This window comes from Macaca mulatta, chromosome 14 (assembly GCF_049350105.2).
Source record: "Macaca mulatta isolate MMU2019108-1 chromosome 14, T2T-MMU8v2.0, whole genome shotgun sequence".
In the NCBI taxonomy this organism is placed as follows: domain Eukaryota; kingdom Metazoa; phylum Chordata; class Mammalia; order Primates; family Cercopithecidae; genus Macaca; species Macaca mulatta.
Window position 1 is genome coordinate 84,557,033 of NC_133419.1, and position 20,429 is coordinate 84,577,461.

General features: G+C 34.9%; 1 protein-coding gene across 13 annotated transcripts in view; it reads right to left on the reverse strand.

The window, feature by feature from the left end:
• DLG2 (discs large MAGUK scaffold protein 2) overlaps positions 1–20,429 on the reverse strand; it is a 2,228,225-nt gene that overhangs the window by 564,448 nt on the left and 1,643,348 nt on the right. The window contains exon 6 of one of the 13 annotated variants that reach the window (XM_077964109.1): positions 2,792–3,718. The exons of the other annotated variants lie outside the window; for them this stretch is intronic. Coding sequence (XP_077820235.1) covers positions 3,678–3,718 — 41 coding nt within the window. The 3' untranslated portion in view covers positions 2,792–3,677. Of the gene's footprint in view, positions 1–2,791; positions 3,719–20,429 lie in introns of those variants that run through there. 13 annotated transcript variants of the gene reach the window in all.

Sequence of the window (20,429 nt, forward strand, 5' to 3'; positions counted from 1 at the left end):
AAAATGTCATTCAATTGGCTTCTGGCCTCTATTGTTTCAATGAGAAGTCAGGAATAATTATTATCTGGTTCTCCATTTTATAATGCACTTGTTTTCTCTTATCACTTTTATTTTATCATTGGTTTTCTGCAGTGTCTCTAAATCCACTGTGGTAGTAGTTTGCTTTATTTGTTTGTATTTATCCTGTTTGAAACTTCTTGGATCTGTATGTTAATGTTTTTGATTAAACTTCAGAAAATTTTAGCTAATATTTTTTCTTTTCTTTTTTTTCTGGTCATTATCTCTCTCCTCTCTTAGTGAGGATCCAGTTACTGATACACTAAACTGCTAGGTATTATTGTACAGGTCACTGTGGCTCTGTTTACTTTTCCTTAATCCTTTTTTTTGTTTGTTTCAGTTATGTTTAAATTCATTAGTTGAAAATAACACTTTTAATAATAGTCATAATAATACAACTAATTGTACCTTTCAGGATGACAAGGAAACAACTCATTATCTTGAGAACTGGTAAGTAGTAAAAAAGAATCAATCACTTACAATGTTTTCTTATATAAGCTCTACAACTATAATAAATGAGGGTAAATGGCTCTTTGCAAAATTATTCCAGATAATAAATAGAAATAAAATTGATAGAAATATTATCACCTTAAGAATTGAACACTAATGGCTGCTAATGTAAAAAAGAGTGAAAATAAATATTACTTCCTTATTATAAAAGGGCATGTCATTACCTATACTCTAGCAAAGGGATCACGCATGAGTCTGATTATACCTCTGGATCCAGTTGCCATTTATTTTCTTTTTTGAAAGAGTAGAGAGAGACATATTGACCTATATTATGGGTATACATCAGAGACGAGTAGACTTGGCAAACTATATAGGTCTAATGGCCTAACTTCTTCAGCAGATAAACTATAAGGTAGATAAAATATAGAGTGGAATTCAACAGATTAAAGAAGACTGAAAAGACACATTAAGCTAAAAAATGGGCAAGACTAAAATAGAGCATCCAGGAAAACGTATAGTAATAGAGCATCGAGCATAAAATATATAGGAATAAATGATAAAAACATAAAGGAAGGATTACTTTAAAAGTCAGATCAGTGGTTACTTTCAGAAGGAGAGAAAGAACTGTTATTATAATAGGCACGTAGAAGTGTTCTGGTGTCTGACAAAGTTCTATTTTTGCTCTAGGTGGTGGTTACAGAGTTTTTGTCTCATAATAATTATATAAAATAATACATTAAAGAATATGCATTTTGTAAGCTTTTCTGTATCTGTGTTTTAATGAGTAAAATGGTTAAAAAAATGCATACACAATATGCCGTTCAGTATTCTCTATGTGCGCATGTATTTGTGTTTTTTAATAAAGAAAATTCTATGTATTTCCAGGAGCTTGAGCTCTTAACTAGGATATTAAAAGAAAGAGTGATTCTAGAAGGCAGAGTTTTGTGACATCAAGGTTATAAGTCCAAGTTTATATTGACATTTTTAATGCTGTCAAAATAGGCCCCAAGAATGAACTAGAAGGGTGAAATAAAGAAAGGTACATTTCTCTACAAAATAACAGATCACGAATGTTGAATGTTTCCCTGGTTGATGCATAGGGAAAAGATGTAAGGAGGATTTTTTGAGAGAGGGAGAGTTGTGGATTTAATCTTGTTCTCCCAAAAGACGGTGAAGTTCTAATCTCCGGTATCTGTGACTTTATTTAGAAATAGGGTGTTTGCTGATGATTATGTTAACATGAATTTATTAGAGTGATCCCTAATCCAATGAAACTGTGTTTGTTTTAATAAATGGAAAATTTGGACACAGAAACAGATATGCATATAGGGAGAATGCCACATGAAGACCAAAGGAAAAGGAAGAGTGATTCATCCTTAAGCCATGGAATGCCAAAGATTTCCGGCAAACTATTGGAAGCTGGGAGAGAGTCATGGAACACATTCTCCCTCACAGTCTTCAGAAGGAAACAACCTTGCTAATATATCCATCTCAGACTTCTACCTTCCAGAAATATAAGACAAAAACTTTGTTGTTGAAGCCATTTAATTTGTGGTACTTTGTTATGGAAGCTGTAGCAAACTAACACAGAGAGGGAGCTTGCCAGAGCAACAAGATGGCAGATTCTGGACTACAGGGAAAAGCACAGGGAGAACTTGCCTGTGGGGGATGGCTAAGGAACCTCAGGACTAGAGGTGGCCAGGAGACAATTGTGAGAAATGCTGAGGAAGGGGCTGGAGTTTTCACAGGCTAGGGCCTTGAACTCTAAATTGGGATATTAAAGGAAAGGGGGATTTGAGAAGGCAGAGAATTTTGTACATCAAGGTTATAAATCCAGGCATATATTGAAGTTGTTAATATTTAGGTATTCTCTATGTCTATGAATAAGTGAGGAAGACTTGAACTGAAACAGAAAAGGAATATATGTATGTTATGAAAGATATATAGATATAGATGATATGTGTGTATATTCATATACATGCAGTATATATTCACGTTCTCACTGCATACTTACATACATACATACAAACAGGTATATAAATAAAAATGAGTCCACTATATGTTTAATTAATATTATACACACACGCTTATAATATTTGAATGTGAGAAAGAGAAAATGTACTCTTCATTCAGTGGCTTGTATCCTTCGCAGCTGTAAATAAAACAAGTTGAAAGGCAGCTAAAAAGATGAAATCACTGTCAAGGACAGACACACAGGAAAGCAGTTTTATTTTTAATGTTTTGAAGTCATAAGAGTTATTTCTGCAAGTGTACTGCTTGGTTATTTTTCCTTTTTTCATTTTCAGTGTTTGTCTTTCATGCCTTGTGGGCAAGGACATTTGTATTGCTATCTGCATTGCCCCTTCACAATAATATCTTCCATTCAACTCTCTCAGGACAGCATACAAAGCCCATAAATTAGAAAAACCGCCATTAAAAGATTGTGTGGGAAGCTCTGTTGGTTATAAAATGTTCAAAGCCTTAAAGTGCTAGAGTCAATTACTGGGGAAATTAGAGGGTGACTTTTCTCTATGGATACTACTTTAAGTGCCCCTGACACTAAGACAGCTGGGCCCACACACTTTCTTCCTAAATCAGTAGGCCTTGGGCAGACTGATGTCCTAAATCAGCAAATAATATAGAAAGGGTATAGAAAGTTACAGAAACAGAAGGAGGGACTATAGAGTTGTGTATTTAACTCTGGAAATCATATAATAAGAGCTGCCATTTGTGGAATATCTACTAGGTGCTCAGTATCTATTTTCTAACCCCTTTATATACTGTTGTATTACTTAAACCAGAAAGCCACACATTAACATTGGTATTATTGTTATTCTTGTCATACAGAAAAAGTAACTGAGACTCAGAATTTCTATGTTAATGTATGTGTACAAATAAGAATCATATCCAGCAACTGAACCTAATCGGACAACCAAACCTGTACTATTTCAACTTCACCAAGCTGAGAAAGAAAAAAAAAAATGATTTACAATCTGTTATAAGCCCTTTCTCCCCAAAAGTTCATGTTTCAACCTATTCTTGACAAAAGAGCTGATCCTGGTTGTGCTGCTACAGTAGTTCGCAAAAGAAGGAGCTGACAGGTCTTAGAACTTCTTCCAGTCTGGTCCTTAAGCAGCTGCTAATAATAGGATACTTCCCTCATATGCTTGTCAGCAGCAACTGTTTAGGAAGTATGAGTCCATGACAGTACCTGTTGGTGGAATTCCAAGTAGAGAAAGAAATCACTGCCGTCTAGATACTTTGGACATCTGGTAACATCAAATTGGGGAAATAAGTTACATATTAGGTAATTTTTTAAACCTTAGTATATATTTCACTGTTTTTCTCATTATTATTGAGAAAAACAACCACTTCCTTTTATTTAAAAAAAAATTTTTTTTGAGACGGAGTTTCGTTCTTGTTGCCCAGGCTGGAGTGCAATTGGATCACCATAACCTCCGCCTACTGGGTTCAAACAATTCTCCTGCCTCAGCCTACCGAGTAGCTGGGACTACAGGCACGTGCCACCACACCTGGCTAATTCTTTTTTTTTAGTAGAGACGGAGTTTCTCCATGTTTGTCAGGCTGGTCTTGAACCCCCGACCTCAGATGATCTGCCTGCCTCGGCTTCCCAAAGTGCTGGGATTACAGGTGTGAGCCACCCTGCTTGGCCAAAACAACCACTTCTTACTGAACACATCAGGAAAGAAGTAACCTTCAATGCAGGCACAATTACAGATGAAAAATACTTTCAAGTGTTAACCACCATTATAGCCACAGACACCCTTCTGTCAGATTCCAGGAATTTGTCAGAAACAGCAGGACTCACAGGAAAAGCTCGTTAAAAATATTCAGGGCATCTTTTCTCTGACCCCAAAACACCAAAATCAAACAAACAAAACCAAAATGGCCAACACATCCACTATCCAGCAACAGAATTAAGGCTCTGTTCATAAAAGATTTGTAGGGAGAACAACAACATCATAAAACACAACCAAACTCAACAACACTTAGTCTTTTTGACATTAACTCCTGCAAAATGTGCTGGGTGAGCAGAAACACAGGAGGAAGTGTTGCTCACAAAAGCTTTTGAGAAATAACAGGGCTCTCTTCTACAGAAACAAAAGCCTGACTGGGCCAGCCAAACAAAAGGACTCAGCTGCTAGCAGGAGAGGAAAAACCTCTTCTTCCTTCTCTTCTCGAAAAAAAAAAACAAAAAACAAAGAAATGTTAGTGAAGCAGAAATCATTTTGCATTATCTGACTTTTGAGCAAAAGCATATCTTTTAACACTGAAAGAACGGTTCCTTTTGAAATAATATTTTAGAAAATGAAAAAGTAGAAAAATAGAAGAAGAAATATCAGAAACATGTTTTTTGTGTGGGGAGTGTGGGTGGTGGGAAGTAGACTGCTCAACGTGCTTTTAAAAAATACATCTAGGGGTTAAAGTATACTAAACAAGCAAGTTTTCAAAGGTGGTGGCCAAAATGTTAATGGAATTCCTCAAGGAGCAATAAATCTCTCCTGTTATAATCCAGGATTCAAGGAGGGGAAACAATGATGTGGTAGCAAGAGCTGTTATTTGAAAAGGCAGCTTTTTAATCTTGTGTTGTTTTGAGAATTAAAGCAGGTAATACATGTAAGCAGTAGGATGCAATAAAAATGGTGATTTTTCTTTATTTTTCTCCTTTTAAAAATACTATCGTCAGGCCTCCGAGCCCAAGCTAAGCCATCATATCTCCAGTAACCTGCATGTATACACCCAGATGGCCTGAAGCAACTGAAGATCCACAGAAGTGAAAATAGCTTAACTGATGACATTCCACCATTGTGATTTGTTTCTTCCCCACCCTACCTGTACTTTGTAATCTCCCCTACCCTTAAAAAGGTTCTTTATAATCTCCCCCACCCTTAAGAAGTTTCTTTGTAATTCTCCCCACCCTTGAGAATGTACTTGGTGAGCTTCACCCCCTGCCCCCAAAACATTGCTCTTAACTTCACCGCCTATCCCCAAACCTGTAAGAACCAATGATAATCCCACCACCCTTTGCTGACTCCTTTTTCTGACTCAGCCCGCCTGCACCCAGGTGAAATAAACAGCCATGTTGCTCACACAAAGCCTGTTTGGTGGTCTCTTCACATGCACGTGTGAGACAACTATGAATCCAACCTGAAGATATCCATGGTCTTTGGGGAGTGGGGATAAAAACTAGAAGATTCAATGAGTTACTTTACTATTAAAATTATAAAGAGTCTGCCAAAAATTAAGTAAACTGTTTTGAAATAACAGATCACCAAACAAAAGACAACTTCCTAAATGTAGTATTCAATTTTCTTAAATGATATTGACCGGTAACGATTTCCTAGCTACCATAATCAAAGGTCAAAGTCATGCTATTTGGTAATAACAGCAATAAAGACAAACATTGAGCAATAACTGGGTCAGTTAATGTTCATAACAAACCTATAGATAATGTTGTTTCTATTATCTCTATTTTATAAAAGCTTGATAATATTTAAAGACATCACCTGAGTTCACTAAAGTAGCAAGTAGAAAAGCCAGGGTTTGAACCTAGATTGACTTGGCTCCATAGCCTGTGCTTTCAATTTCTATATAATAGTACAGTTGACCATTCAACAAGATGGGTTCAAACTGTATAGGTCCACTTATATGAAGATTATTTGTCAATAAATATATTGGAAAACTTTTTGAAGATTTGTGACAATTGGAAAAACCCCACAGATGAACTGCATAGCCTAGAAATATTGCAAAAACTTAAGATAAAGTTAGATATGTCATAAATTCTCTTATTTATGATTTTCTTAATAATAGGTTCTTTTATCTTACTTCATTATAGGAACATAGTATACAATACATATAACGTACAAAATAGGTGTTAATTGACTATGTTACTGGCAAGGCTTCCTGTCAATGAATACCAGTAGGCTATTCATAGTTAAGTTTTGGGGGAATCAAAAGTGATATGTGAATTTTCAATTGTGCAGGTATCTGCACCCCAACCCCACATTGTTTAAGGGTCAACTATACATGCTTTCCTGCAAAGAGAAGTCTAGAGATCTGAAGGCATAAGAAAGCACTGCATTCCTAACTCTCTCATTTGGTAAAAAAGGCATCAAACTCTCTGACCTATAGTTATTAATCTCAGAAACACATATCTAACTAAAGGTCTTTATCATCTTTAGAGCAGATTGAGGGCCAATAGAAGAAATAACAGCCTTGCATCCTAGCAGCATCACAGGCAAGTAAATAAAACTAAAAACAGAATTACCATATGATCCAGCAGTCTCACTTCTGTTTATTTACACAAAATATTTTGAAGTTAGTCAAAGAGATATCTGCAACCTCATGTTCACTGAAACAATGATAGCCAAGTTATAGAGTCAACCTAAGTGTTCATTAAGAGATAAACTGATAAAGAAAATGTGGTTTATATAAATAATGGAGTATGATTCACCCTTTAAAAAGGAGAAAATTTTGTCATTCATGACAACATAGATGGAATTGGAGAACACTATGTTAAGCAAAATAAGTCCAGCACGAAAGATAAACAGTCTATATTCTCATTTATATGTAGAATTGAAAACAATTGAACTCATTAAAGCAGAGAGTAGAATGGTGGTTACAGAGGTTAGAGGTAAGGAGAATGAGGAGATGACGGTCAAAGAGTACAAAATCTCAGACAGGAGGAATATATTTTTTCTTTTTTTTTTTTTTGAGTTCTATTGCACAGTCTGGTGAATATAGTTAATAATAGACTATTGTACATTTCAAAATCTAAATTTCACATGTTCTCACCACAAGACATGTTAAATATTTGAGGTGATGGATATGTTAACTAGCTTAATTATTCCATATTATATTAATAAGTTATAATATCACTTTGTATGCCATAAATTTATGCAACTATAAGTTGCCAATTTACAATTAAAAATAAAGTTAAACCCAGTTCTCTGTTGAAATAAAAAAGATTATTCAGTGGATCTGTTTGTCATTCACATGACCTTTTCGTTGTAAGATGGATGGTGGATCAGTGGGTGGTTGCAATTTTTTCTTTAATTTATACAGGAAAATGGTTTAATGGACTCAGTTGCACATGGCTGGGGAGGCCTTACAATCATGGTGGAAGGCAAGGAGGAACAAGTCACATCTTACATGGATGGGAGAGCTTGTTCAGGGAAACTCCCCTTTGTTAAACCATTAGATCTCTTGAGACCTATTCACCATCACAACAGCACAGGAAAGACCTGCCCCCATGATTCAATTACCTCCCACCGGGTCCCTCCCACAATACTTGGGAATTCAAGATGAGATCTGAATGGGGACACAGCCAAACCATATCAGCTCCTCATAATACAATGGGAAATTAAGAATACTTAAATATAGTTCTTTGCATATATAGAAATACTCACTAATAAATGTTTTATCATGGTATCATGATTTATTTGAAAACTTTTAAAATCTCATTGTGAATATTTTTCTAAAAAAGTGAATGGAAACCTTTTTCTCTAGTCACGTGCCAGTTTACAACTCTGCCGGCTTGAAACCTAAAAATAACAAACATCATATTTTATTAAAGTATTTATAACTGACTTTTCTGTTCAAGGTACTACAAAGCAGTTGATTTTTTACCATATACCATAATGTGGAACAGATATTTTGTCTTCTGTCTCCTGCTTTTGCCAGCATTTATGAGTCAAACAGCATCCAGACAAAGAAAGAAAGGACCAAAGCCAAAGTGTGTAAGCATTCTTATAATGACAACATGTTTCAAAGACAAAAGAGAAGAGGAGTGGGTTGGATTAGACAGGAAAGAAAACAAAATAAAACAAAATAATTAAAATTAGTTTTCTTTTTCTACTTCTTAAACTTAAAAAAAAAGTATTTCCAGGAGAAATGAGAAGGCTGATTTGAGGGATGACCTACATAGATGTATGATGGTATGCTGACGTGAAGAGTCCTAGCAAGAGAAGTTATAATATGGAGGGAGGAAAACAGTAGAGGCACCAAGGCAGAGTTGTTGTAAGGCATAAGGAATGAACTCTGCTGAGGTTGATCTTGCAGCTTTAATACAGTACAAAAAGCTAAGGAGGAGTAAAGGCTTTTACCTCCCACTGAAGTGATACAAATAATGTGCATTTAAAGGAGTAGTGCCTGGTTTGGAAAAGACTGTCTGTTTAGCAGAAACCACCCTAGTCATGGAATTAGGACCATACTGGACTCCTTCGGGGAAAGGTAGTTAGTATAATACAATATTCTGGCTTTATAATGATTAGAGTTGTAAAATCATAGAGTGAGACTTTAGGACTTACATAGTTTATTATCCAACATTTACAGAGAATGAAAGATCAGAGAAATAAGCAAAATACTTAAGTCTATAAATTATTGGTAAAGAAGATAGCATTATATATAAGTAAAGACATATAATGTTCTGTCTAATCACCTTTATAGTTGCACACTTATAGTTATATATCTTTAGATATAGTGTCTAACTAAAAATATGTTTGTTTATTGACTCAACGAATAAATGAACACACTTAACACCACCCCCCACCACCCCGCCATATTCCCAGAGGGCTAATGTAGAAGAAATTTAACCAAAAATAATCCATCTAATGGAACATAGACTTTGGATTCTAACAGGCTTAAGTTCAAATCCCAAAATCCACTATTTTTAAAATTCGTGAACTTGGGAAAGTTGTTAAATCTTTTAATTTTTGCATCTGTAAATTGGGCATGAAAGAGTTGTGTACAACTTTGGCATTAAGAAAAAGCTCTTATCTGTAGAATTATCATTTCTATTATATTCCTTATTATTATATTATCATATTTTTTAGACCCTTAGGCTTCTTTTATATCACTCTTCAAATCAAGTGTCAATGGGTTTAGGGTGGGTCTAAAATAAATTGGGGTGCTAGGAGGTTCCTCGGTTACAGGGATGGCCACTATGGGTAACAAAGGTATTGGAGATGGTGGGATAGAATTACTACTCAAAATTAACTATTGACCCCAAGGGCACAGGGTTGTAGCTAAGTAGGGCTTCAGGTCTCTCACTTCTGCTTCAATTAATGAAACTTTGCTTTAAACAGACATATGATTTGGTTAAGATTTTATTAGAAAAATAAAGGAGAGTTTCCACTCCTACAGTAAAGTTTTGGCAACTACTAACTCATGTTTGATTTGTGCATATATGCTGTTTACTTGGGACATGTATCATACTTGTGCTTATCATTCTTTTGTTAATTGATAGTGAAGACAAAGGTAAGAGCAATCATTTTTTCATAATGAATATACAATGATCAAAACATGAAGCATCTTGAAGAAAACTTGAGAAAAATTTTTACAAACTTTTCTTTATAGCTCTTCTTGCAAAATAGCTACCATATAATAAGCTCTAGACAATTAAATGAATAATGAATAAATCAACTTTAAACATGAAAATGTTATAAACATATTGCTTACAAAAAGTAAATAATGAACATACATGGGGAGAAACACCTTTTGGGATAAATGATTAATATTGCCATTCAGTTATTAACTCTCACTCTCATCTTTATCAGTTGGCCAATATCTAACTTTGCATATTCATTCAGCAAAAGTTGGAGATCTCTGAGCAGACTCAAGAATGGTGTTTAAAATTTTACTCCTTCATGGCAGTTCAGAGTGATATTCCTTCCATAACACAAAGATTTGCAAAATAATGTAGATCTATTTAAAATTCCAGAGCATTTTTCAATAAAATATTTGTGTATTTTTGTTTCTAAAAATAGAAATAAGAATATACAGAAGGACAATTGACTAAAAATAATCTACCAGTAACAACACTCTGATTCTGTAATTCATTCCCAAGTGGAAAAGTATAACCAATGTATTTTCTTATTAGTTCTGTTTACTTGTCCAGATTAAAAAAACAAAAAACAAAAAACAAAAACCAACAAAAAAAACCACTTATCACTGTATTCTAGAGAGAGCAAATAAAAAGAGAAGACCTCATTGTAAAACTATGCTTTAACAGTAACAGCAACAAAAAGGCTCTCTTCTTCATTTCAAATATTAACTATGATAATAATGTACAGAGTCAAACAAAACTCTGAACATGACATACAGAGTTGAACAAATATAGAGTCATGATTTGTGTGTACTGATAATATCTGTCCTTCATGTGATCCCATATTCATGAATTAATAATCCTCTCAAAGTGATGAGAACTAGATTATTGACATGAACTTTGACTATTTGGCTTACTCATGGTTAATCACAGGAAAGAAAACAACAACAACACAAAACTCAATCTGGTCTCTATCACATTCATCTCAAAGTGAAACCCAGTAACACTGATCCTTTAACCATGAAATAATATTTTTGAAGATGAGTGAGTGGTAGGCTTATTTTTTTACAACCTTCAGAGAACCCAATAGATGCAAACACACATGATAAAAAGGTTTGCTGAGTTTCATCATTAGACCAATTACAGATGAATTCTCTCTTGAACCCATATGATTTAAATGTGCCCATTCTCACTCTTTACCACGGCCTCCTGCCTATTAAGGTCTTTGCTTCATGCAAATTCCTTTGGCTGGAGTGCCCTTCTCCAAACTACTTCTTGTCCCTGGAAAATCTCCACCAGTCTTTCAAGCCTCAGTTCAATCTTCCTTTTCTCCCAGGTAGCTATAACCTCTTCTTCTTTTATGTCTCTTCTATGACACTCTTCTTGATTAGTACTCAAAATGATCTAACTATTTACATGTCTACTTTCCCAGTAGGGTATGAGCCTCTTGAAGAACACTTTGGAAATTTTTAAAAAATTTTCTTTGTAGCTCTATTTTCTTGAAAAAAAACTGTTATATAATAAGCTCTAAATGATAAAATGAATGAATGAACAAATAAATAAACTTTAAATAACTACTGTTATAAAGTAAGTAAATCTAAAAGTCAGGATATGGCACCTTTTCTAACTCTACACAATTGTACTGCAGTATATTTGCAATTTATACCTATGTTTCTTTTCAAATTAACATTTTCTTTTCAGGATTAAAAACTAGCAGCTCAATCAGTTACTGTTTTCCTATTGGAATTGTGGAGTCTGCCAGAAATAAAATAATATGCTTCAGAACACTGACCACCAATAAAAAAGACAGTATAATCTCTTCTTTATACTCAGATTAATACCCTACTTCTATCCAAATCTTAATGTAAATAAGATCAATGTTCAATTACCAGTTGAATGCTTACCATACAGAAGCAAAGGACACATCAGTCACATTTCCTTGTCCTAATGAAATTCACACTCTTTGTAGAGATGAGAAAAAAAAATCTCAAAAGCAAGTGAAAATTTAAGGTAATATGCTACAATAGGACATGGGAAGGAAGGGAGTGCACTCCTCTTCCGAGAGAGATAAATCATTGAGTGTTAGTTGGAGCAGATGAGCTTTACAAATGAAAGGGAAACAAGCGATATGAATAATACAGTAAAAATACATATTGCATATTTGAGAAGCCATGATAATAATAAAAGTCCACACAACTCTAAGTGGCAGGTCCTAGGATTCTTGCCTGTCTTCTGGCCCACTTACTTATCTGTCCAACTATGTCTCTTGCAACTTCTTTCACACTTGACTAGGTTTAGGCCTGTGCTCTGTTCTGACCATGCTCTTTTCTACTTTGGGGCTTTTGTACTTATTGGTATTTCTGTATGAAGTGATCTCTTCCTATATTTCATAAGGAAACAATATACTTAAGGAAATATTATACATAATGACTCAGTTTAATGATCACCTTCTGAAAAGGCCTTCCTTGACCTCTGTTCATTTCAGTTATCATTATGCCCTGCTTTTATCCTTACAGCATTTCCTAATTTATAAGTAATACATACACAGATACATATACATATATCTATATCTGTATATCTGTATCTTTATTTGTCTCTCTCACACATTTGTTTCCTTATATATTAATTTACCTTCTGTCTCCCCCAAATAAATAAGTGTTTTGAGGACAGAGATGATGTATTTTTCACTCACCAATATAAATTATACGAACTTGTAGTAACTTAACTTTTCTGGGACTAATTTTCCTCGATTATCAAATAAAATCATAATAATATAACAGGTAAACACTATTATTACATTACTGATAATTGAGGAAAATCCTCAATCCACATAAGATTGGAGCAACAAACTAACATAAAATGGCATCTTAAATATAACACTTCCTACTGTTCAGAGTTTTTGAATGACTCTCCCAATTTTCCTATATTCAAAAGCATAGAACTATAAATAGCTATGATATATGAGTCAAAAAGAAGATCTCAAACTTGTTTTGTCAGTCTTAGTTGATCAATGCCCTTCCTTGGCCTCCAACACATGCCTTTATGGAAGGTGAAGTTGAAGAAACTAAAAAAGAAAATTCATTTGGAAAACATTGAATTAACAATATTTTTGTCTCTACTCCCTTATAGGGGAAGAAAGAGGGATGCTTTCTCCTCAACCCAAGTTTAGAGAAAGGGGTTCAATGGGTTGACTCAGAATTCATGATATGTCTCCCAGATTGCGAGGGTCATAAATCCAGATAATTGCCTCCTCCTGAAAAAATATGTGATAGACTGTGGCTAGAGTTCTTCCACCTGAAAACAGAGGGAAGATTGGGAGCTGCATTGAAGAGGAGCTGAAATTCTTCAGACAACAGGGAAAATGTATGTTTCCCATGAATTAGATATGAGTTGAGAGGAGGGAAACTGGCAAGGGATGCTCGTTAAAGAGACTCTACTCAAGATGACTGCCTAAACTTCAATAGAAGGGTGGACCAGGGGAAGCTCAGGGACAAGAGAGAGTTAAATGTGGTTATCCAAAGGAAGCCTTGCTTCTATCTAGAAAACCAAAGTTTTGTCAGCAGGAAGAGAGCTCAGTTCTATCCAGAAAACCATAGTCTTGAGTTTGCCAGCAGGAGGAACTCAGATGAACCCAGAAAAGCCCCAGGAAGGATAAAGACCTGCAGATTATACATCTATCATCAGAAGGGTATTGAAACTAAATTATATTACCCATAAAACTAAGTACTTTTCCCATGATTGCTCTCCCATCTCTGCTCTATTCCAGAAAGGTAAAACAAACAAACAAACAAACAAAAAGCAAATAGGTTGAAAAAAGAAGTAAATCTTATTCCCTTCTCTGCTGTAGATTTTTTGGCATGAGGTAGGCTAGGGTTGGGGAACAGGATACATTTTAAGTCAAATAAGAGTTCATAGTTTTTATTTTGCACTTGACTGTGTTAAACTTATGAGACTATTAGACTCAAGTAGATTGTATTATAAATGATCTGCCTGAGATTGTATCAAAAGGAGAGATGAATTAATTCCTAGAGGGGTTTGTGAGAAGGCAGAGAGAAAAAAATGAAGTTGGTTTCTGCTTTTACCTTACTAAGTTCAGTTTATTCAGTGAACTAGGTATGAATGTATTCACAAGGCTTCACACAGCATTGAAAGTTAATGAATGGCAGCGATCTAAACATTTGTTATACAATAGGTGCTTCATATGTATGATTTCTCTGCTCCCTCTAAAATATTCTTTCGAAAACATAGTACAGGCCTATCTCATTTTATTGCCCTTCTCTTTAGTATACTTCACAGATACCACATTTTTTACAAATTGAAAGTTTGTGGTAAAACTGCATAAAGCACGTCTATTGGCACCATTTTTCCAACAGTATGTGTTCACTTCATGTCTGTGTGCCACATTTTATTTTGATAATTCTCATAATATTTCAAAATTTTTAATTATTATTATATCTGATATAGTAACATGTGATCAGTGGTCATTGATGTTACTATCATAATAGTTTTGGAGTGCCACAGAATATGCCCACATAAGATGATGAATTTAACTGATAAATGTGTGTGTTCTTACTCACCAAATATGTCCTTACATCTTCTCGTTCCCTCTTCTTGGGCTTACCCTATTTCCCAACACTCCGAGGCTAAATAATAACCCTTAAATGGCTTCCAAATATTCAAGTGAAAGGAGTAATCACACACATATCCTTTAAATCAAAATCTAGAAATGATTATGCTTAGTGAGGAAGGCAAGTTGAAGGCTGAGGTAGGTAGAAAGCTAGGCCTCCTATGCCAAACAGCGAAGTTGTAAACACAAAGGAAGAGTTCTTGAAGGAAATTAAAAGTGTGACTCCATTCAACTCATGAATGATAAGAAAGCAAAAGAGCTTTATCACTGATATGGAGATAGTTTTAGTGGTCTGGGTAAAGATCAAACTAGCCATACCAGTCTCCTAAGCTAAAGCCTAATCCAGAGCAAGGCCCTAAATCTCTTCAAGTTTGTGAAGGCTGAAAGAGGTGAGGAAACTGTAGAAGACAAGTTTGAAGCTAGCAGAGGTTGATTTGTGAAGTTTAGGGAAAGAAGCCATTTCCATAACATGAAAGTGCAAGGTGAGGCAGGAAGTGCTGAGGTAGAGAAGTTGTAACAAGTTATCCAGAAAATCTACCTAAGATTGATGAAGGCAATTATATTAAACAACAGATTTTCAATGTAGACAAAACAGCCTTGTATTGGAAGATGACATTTAGGACTTTGGTAGCTAGGGATGAGAAGTCAATGCTTGGCTCCAAGGCTTCAAAGAATAGGTTGACTCTCTTGGTAAGGGTTTATGGAGCTGGTGACTTTAAGTGGAAGCCAATGCTTATTTACCAGTCCCCAAATCCTGAAGACCTTAAGAATTATGCTAAATCTACTTTGCCTGTACTCTATAAATGAAACTGCAAAGCCTGGATGATATCACATCTGTTTATAGCACAGTTTACTGTATATTTTAAGCCTACTGTTGAGATCCACTGGTCAGAAAAAAAAGATTCCTTTCAAAATATTATTGCTCATTGACAATGCACCTAGTCACCCAAGAGCTCTTATGCAGATGTGCAAAAACATTAATGTTTTCATGTCCACTAACACGATATCCATTCTACGGCCCATGGATCAAGGGGTGATTTTAATTTTTAAAAGTCTTATCATTTAAGAAATACTTTCATAAAGTTATAGCTGCCATAAATTGTGATTCCTCTGATGCATTTGAGTAAAGTAAATTGACAATCTTCTGGATGCCATTAGGGTGATTCATGATTCATGGGAGGCGGTCAAAGTCTCAACAAAAACAGGAGTTTGAACAAAGTTGATTCCAACTGTCATAGATGACTTTGAAGAATTCAAGACTTTGGTGGAGAAGTAACTGCAGATGTAGTGGAAACAGCCGAAGAACTAGAATTGTAAATGGAGCCTGAAGGTATGACCGAATTGCTACAATCTCATAATAAAACTAACAAATGAAGAGTTGTTTCTTAGGAACAAACAAAGAAAGTGGTTTCTTGAGATGGAATCTACTCCTTTGGTGAAGATGTGAATATTGTTGAAATGACAACAAAGGATTTAGAATATTGCCTAAATTTAGTTGATGAAGCAGTAGCAGGGTTTGAGAGGACTGACTCCAATTTTGAAAGAAGTTCTAATGTGGGTCAAATGCTACCAAACAGTATCACATGCTACAGAGAAATATTTCCTGAAAGGAAGAGTCAATTACTGTGGAAAACTTCAGTGTCTTAGTTTTAAAATTTGCCATAGCCACTCCATCTTTTTCAGCAATCACCACCCTGATCAGTCAGCAGTCATCAACATTGAGTAAAGATCTTCTGCCAGAAACAGATGATTGACTCACTGAAGGTTCAGATGATCATTAGCAGTTTTTAGTTATAAAGTATTTTTTAAATTAAAGTGTTTTTGAATGTAGTACTGTTGCATAGTCAATAGACTACAGTATTGTGTAAACATAGCTGTTACATGCACTGGGAACAAAAATAAATTATGTGACTTGCTTTATTATGATATTCACTTTATTGCAGTGGTGTAGAATGAGCCTGCAATATCTCTGAGGTATGCATATATAAACTTTTTCAATAATTTTGAAGCTTTTCCTTGAATATCCCACATAATATTTCATACTATAATAAGCTTTCACTGGGCAGAGGTCAGTCTTGCCTTATATGATTTAGCATGGATGAGCAACGTGGTTCTGGGAAGCTCCTTCATCTAAAGGTTGAAATGCAGGAACAGAGTAAATTTGCATCCAGTGGACTACATCCATCATCTGATAGGAGACAGCAAGTAGCCAGAGTGCAGCAAGATAATCAGGGGCCTGTTGCCCTCTGTAAATCAGAAAGGCTCCTTATAAATACAGTAACAAGCCTGTCTGGTATCCTGGAATTGAGAGTGGATGAAGTGAGAAGCCACCTGGTATCTTTTTCTGGGGAATTTTTTGCAGACTGACCTTAAATGATTGTATCTGTGAATAAATTACCTCATGCTTCTATTATCCAACCAATCAATGCAAGCTTTTATTTCTCTGCCTTTTCTTTTCCAACATAGGTGAACACAGCTTAAGAGATGATCCAATCGGAGCTTCCCTCTAGAACAAGACCTTTCCAGCCTCTGCTTGAACCCTTCTAGTAACAGAGAACTCACTACATTACAAAGCCCCATCCTCTAGAATCAGGTAGTGTTCATTTTTCTCAAGTTTTTATGTTCCCTAAGCTAAGATCTGCTGCCCAGTAACACCTACTCTCCCTACCTCTACCTTCTGGAATGACAGAATTCTTTTCTATTACTTATTGAGTACTTACTCTGTGAGACAGCTGCTTTGATTAAGTTGTCGATGCTTGGGGGCATAGCAGTGAGCAAAACAAAGTTTTCTACTCTCCTAGAGCTTATATTCTAGTGTACGCAAATACATATATTTATAATGCAATGTTTGGTTGTGATACATACTATGAGGAAAAATAAAGCCCTGAATAAAGTGAGAAAAAAAATCCACATGAAAAGTGTGTTACAGGCACAAAGAATAGCCAAGTACAAAAGCTGTAGGCAGGAACATACTTAGAACTTTGGAACAGTTGTAAGAAATCTAGTGTTACTGAAGATGCATGGGCAAGGTGAAATTGATGAAAGATGAAGCCAAAGAGGTAGTCAAGGGCTGGCAAACTATGTTAGGGCTATGGATTTTGATTAAGTGGGAAGGGAAGCTAGCAGATAGTTTGCAGCTGGGGTTGATATACCCTAATTTATGTTTTTAAAAAATTACTCAAGCTGTTGTGTTAATAGACTGTAGAGGGTGCAAAGTGGGAACAGGGACCAGTTTGAATACTACTGCAGTAATCTGACCAAGAAGCAATATGATTTGGATTACAGCAGCAAGAGCAGAGTTGGTGAGGATAGACTAACAGGATTTGCAAATGAACTGGATGTGAGTGTGAGTCAGAAAGAGAAAGCAGGGATGATTCTTCTATTTTTGGCCTACACAACTGGATATCATTTGATGAGCCAAAACCAGAAAAAACTGGTTTTGGAAAATAAAATTAAGAGTTATGTTTTGTATATGTTAATCTTAAAATGTCTATTAGATATTTATCACATCAAAGATGATATTAAATATAAGCACAGAGAAAAAACATAAGCATAGGGATAGAACTTATGAAACCTGAAGCACAGGTCCTGATGAGACTACCTAGGAGAAGAGGTTGATAGAGAAATAAGGAGGCAGCAACACTGAATCTTCGAGAACTCTAGGCTTTAGAGGTTAAAGAAAAAAACATTTGAGAACCTCTGTAATTTCCTTATCTAAACTCGTCTACTTGTATATCGTCACAGATACATCTTGGGAGCACATTATTGGAAAACCAAACTAGCTTCTTCCCAGAATAGCTGATATCCTTCGTGAAAATGAAATGTTGTTGCTAGGACTTGAGAAACAAGGAAAAACAAATAAGCCAGAAGCTCCAAAATGTTTTCTTTGTTTTCAATTGACTAATGAATCAAATGTTTCACTCTAACAGATGTCCCATCTCCATTCCATTACTAACATTTTTAACTCAAAGGCATCATGAATACAAATGGTAGCAAAACTGAAGCTTTCACAATCAACTATTACATTTTCCATGATACCATTTCTCACAATTATGTTTTCTTACTGAGAAATTACACTGATGAAAGCCCAGATAATTTTTATTTTTTAAGATTACTTAAATTGCAAGAGTTTTCTTAAGAAAAGTTGTAAGAAAATGTTCCAGTTAAAAGTTTTAAAACTTGTAAATTACAATAATGAGGAACTGTACCAACTAAGCTAATAGGAGAAGTAACTAGGCATGACTCCTCATTGAGTGGGTCACAAAGCCTTCTGTGAAAGAATACAGATTAATTTCAAAGTGCTGAAGTAAATATTTAGAAGGGAGCAATCCAATTTCATCAGCTAGGTTGGTGTGTTGCCAAACATTCAACTTTCATATTTGGCTTCCAAGGATTCATGTGAAGTATAATGCTTCTGAAGTCTGATCTAATGGAGTCATCAGGAAAAAGATCATTATCAATCTTGCTGGGGCCACCTGAAATTCTTATTGCCAGTAACAATTTAGGGTAGAAATGTGTACGACAGATAAGCAAGTGAATACACTGTTTTACTATTTACAGCAGTGAGGAAATCCATGTGATAGATAATATACCTAAAAGATTATCTTTTATTAGTGAATGCAAATGTGGAGTCTGAAAATGTTAGCTTCCTATTAAACAAATAAAAATATCAATTCTAGTCTGAATTTAAGCCTGGAGAAAGATACTTCTGAAAATTATGCACCTTTTGTTCTAATGTCTCTCTTTTTAAAAAATTTTCTCCACACATTGCTTCAATTCATCAGAAAATCAAAGCAAGAACAACTGGGAAATAATAGAGTATCAAAGAAGAAAACTAGTTGAAATTTCTAAAGACAAGATTCATAAAATAAAGTCCAGTTTATTTTAGTTAGAGAATAGGTTTGGTACACAGGAAAGACAATCGTTTTGATTCACTTTGGTTAACGTGAGTCTGTTCAGACTGTTCATATATTTCAAGACAGTTCTGATTAAAGGATATTCTTTAAAGGCTCTAATAATATATCATGGACACTGAAGGAGAGAGAAAAGTCTTAATCATTTATGTATTCCTTGTCTTTAGCACATTTCCTGGCCTATGGTGGTAGATACTAAATTATATGTTTGTTGAATTATTTGAAATAAATCCACTTATTCTTTCTCTTCTGAGCCAAACATCTTTCAAAATGTATATTAAGTGGTAGTTTTTCCCATTTCTCCGTTTATTTTTAACATTTTCAGTTTCATAAATGTTGATGTTAATATTTCTATTAACTGGTAATAATTTCATGGTACATAGTAATTTTATTTGTATGGGCAAAAAGTAATCACTTTTTCTTGCTGAGACTACTTCTCTTTGCATATCTTTGCACACCTTTCCATTTTTAAACTTTTTTTTTCTTTTGTTTATTTTAAGTTCAGGAGTACAAGAGCATGTTTGTTACATATGTAAATTTGTGTCACAGGGGTTTGTTGTACAGATTATTTCATCACCCAGGTATTAAGCGTAGTGCCCATTAGTTATTTTTCCTGATCCTCTCCCTCATCTCCGGCTCCACCTTCCACTAGGCCCCTGTGTGGTTGGGTTCCCCTCTATGGCTTCTCCATAGCAAAATAAACTATAAACAGAGTAAATAGACAATCTATAGAATGAGAGGAAATTTTTGCAAATATTCATCTAGCAAAGGTCTAATATCCAACATTTATAAGAAAGTTAAACAAATTTACAAGAAAAAGAAACGACCCCATATAAACGTGGGCAAAGGACATGAATAGACATTTCTCAAAATTAGACATACCTGCAGCCAACAATCACATGAAAAAAAGCTCAATATCACTGATCATTAGAGAAATGCAAATCAAAACCACAATTAGATACCATCTAACACCAGTAGGAATGGTTATTATAAAAACTTTGTGTTTTTTAAAAACATTATTTGCTTATTAAAAATA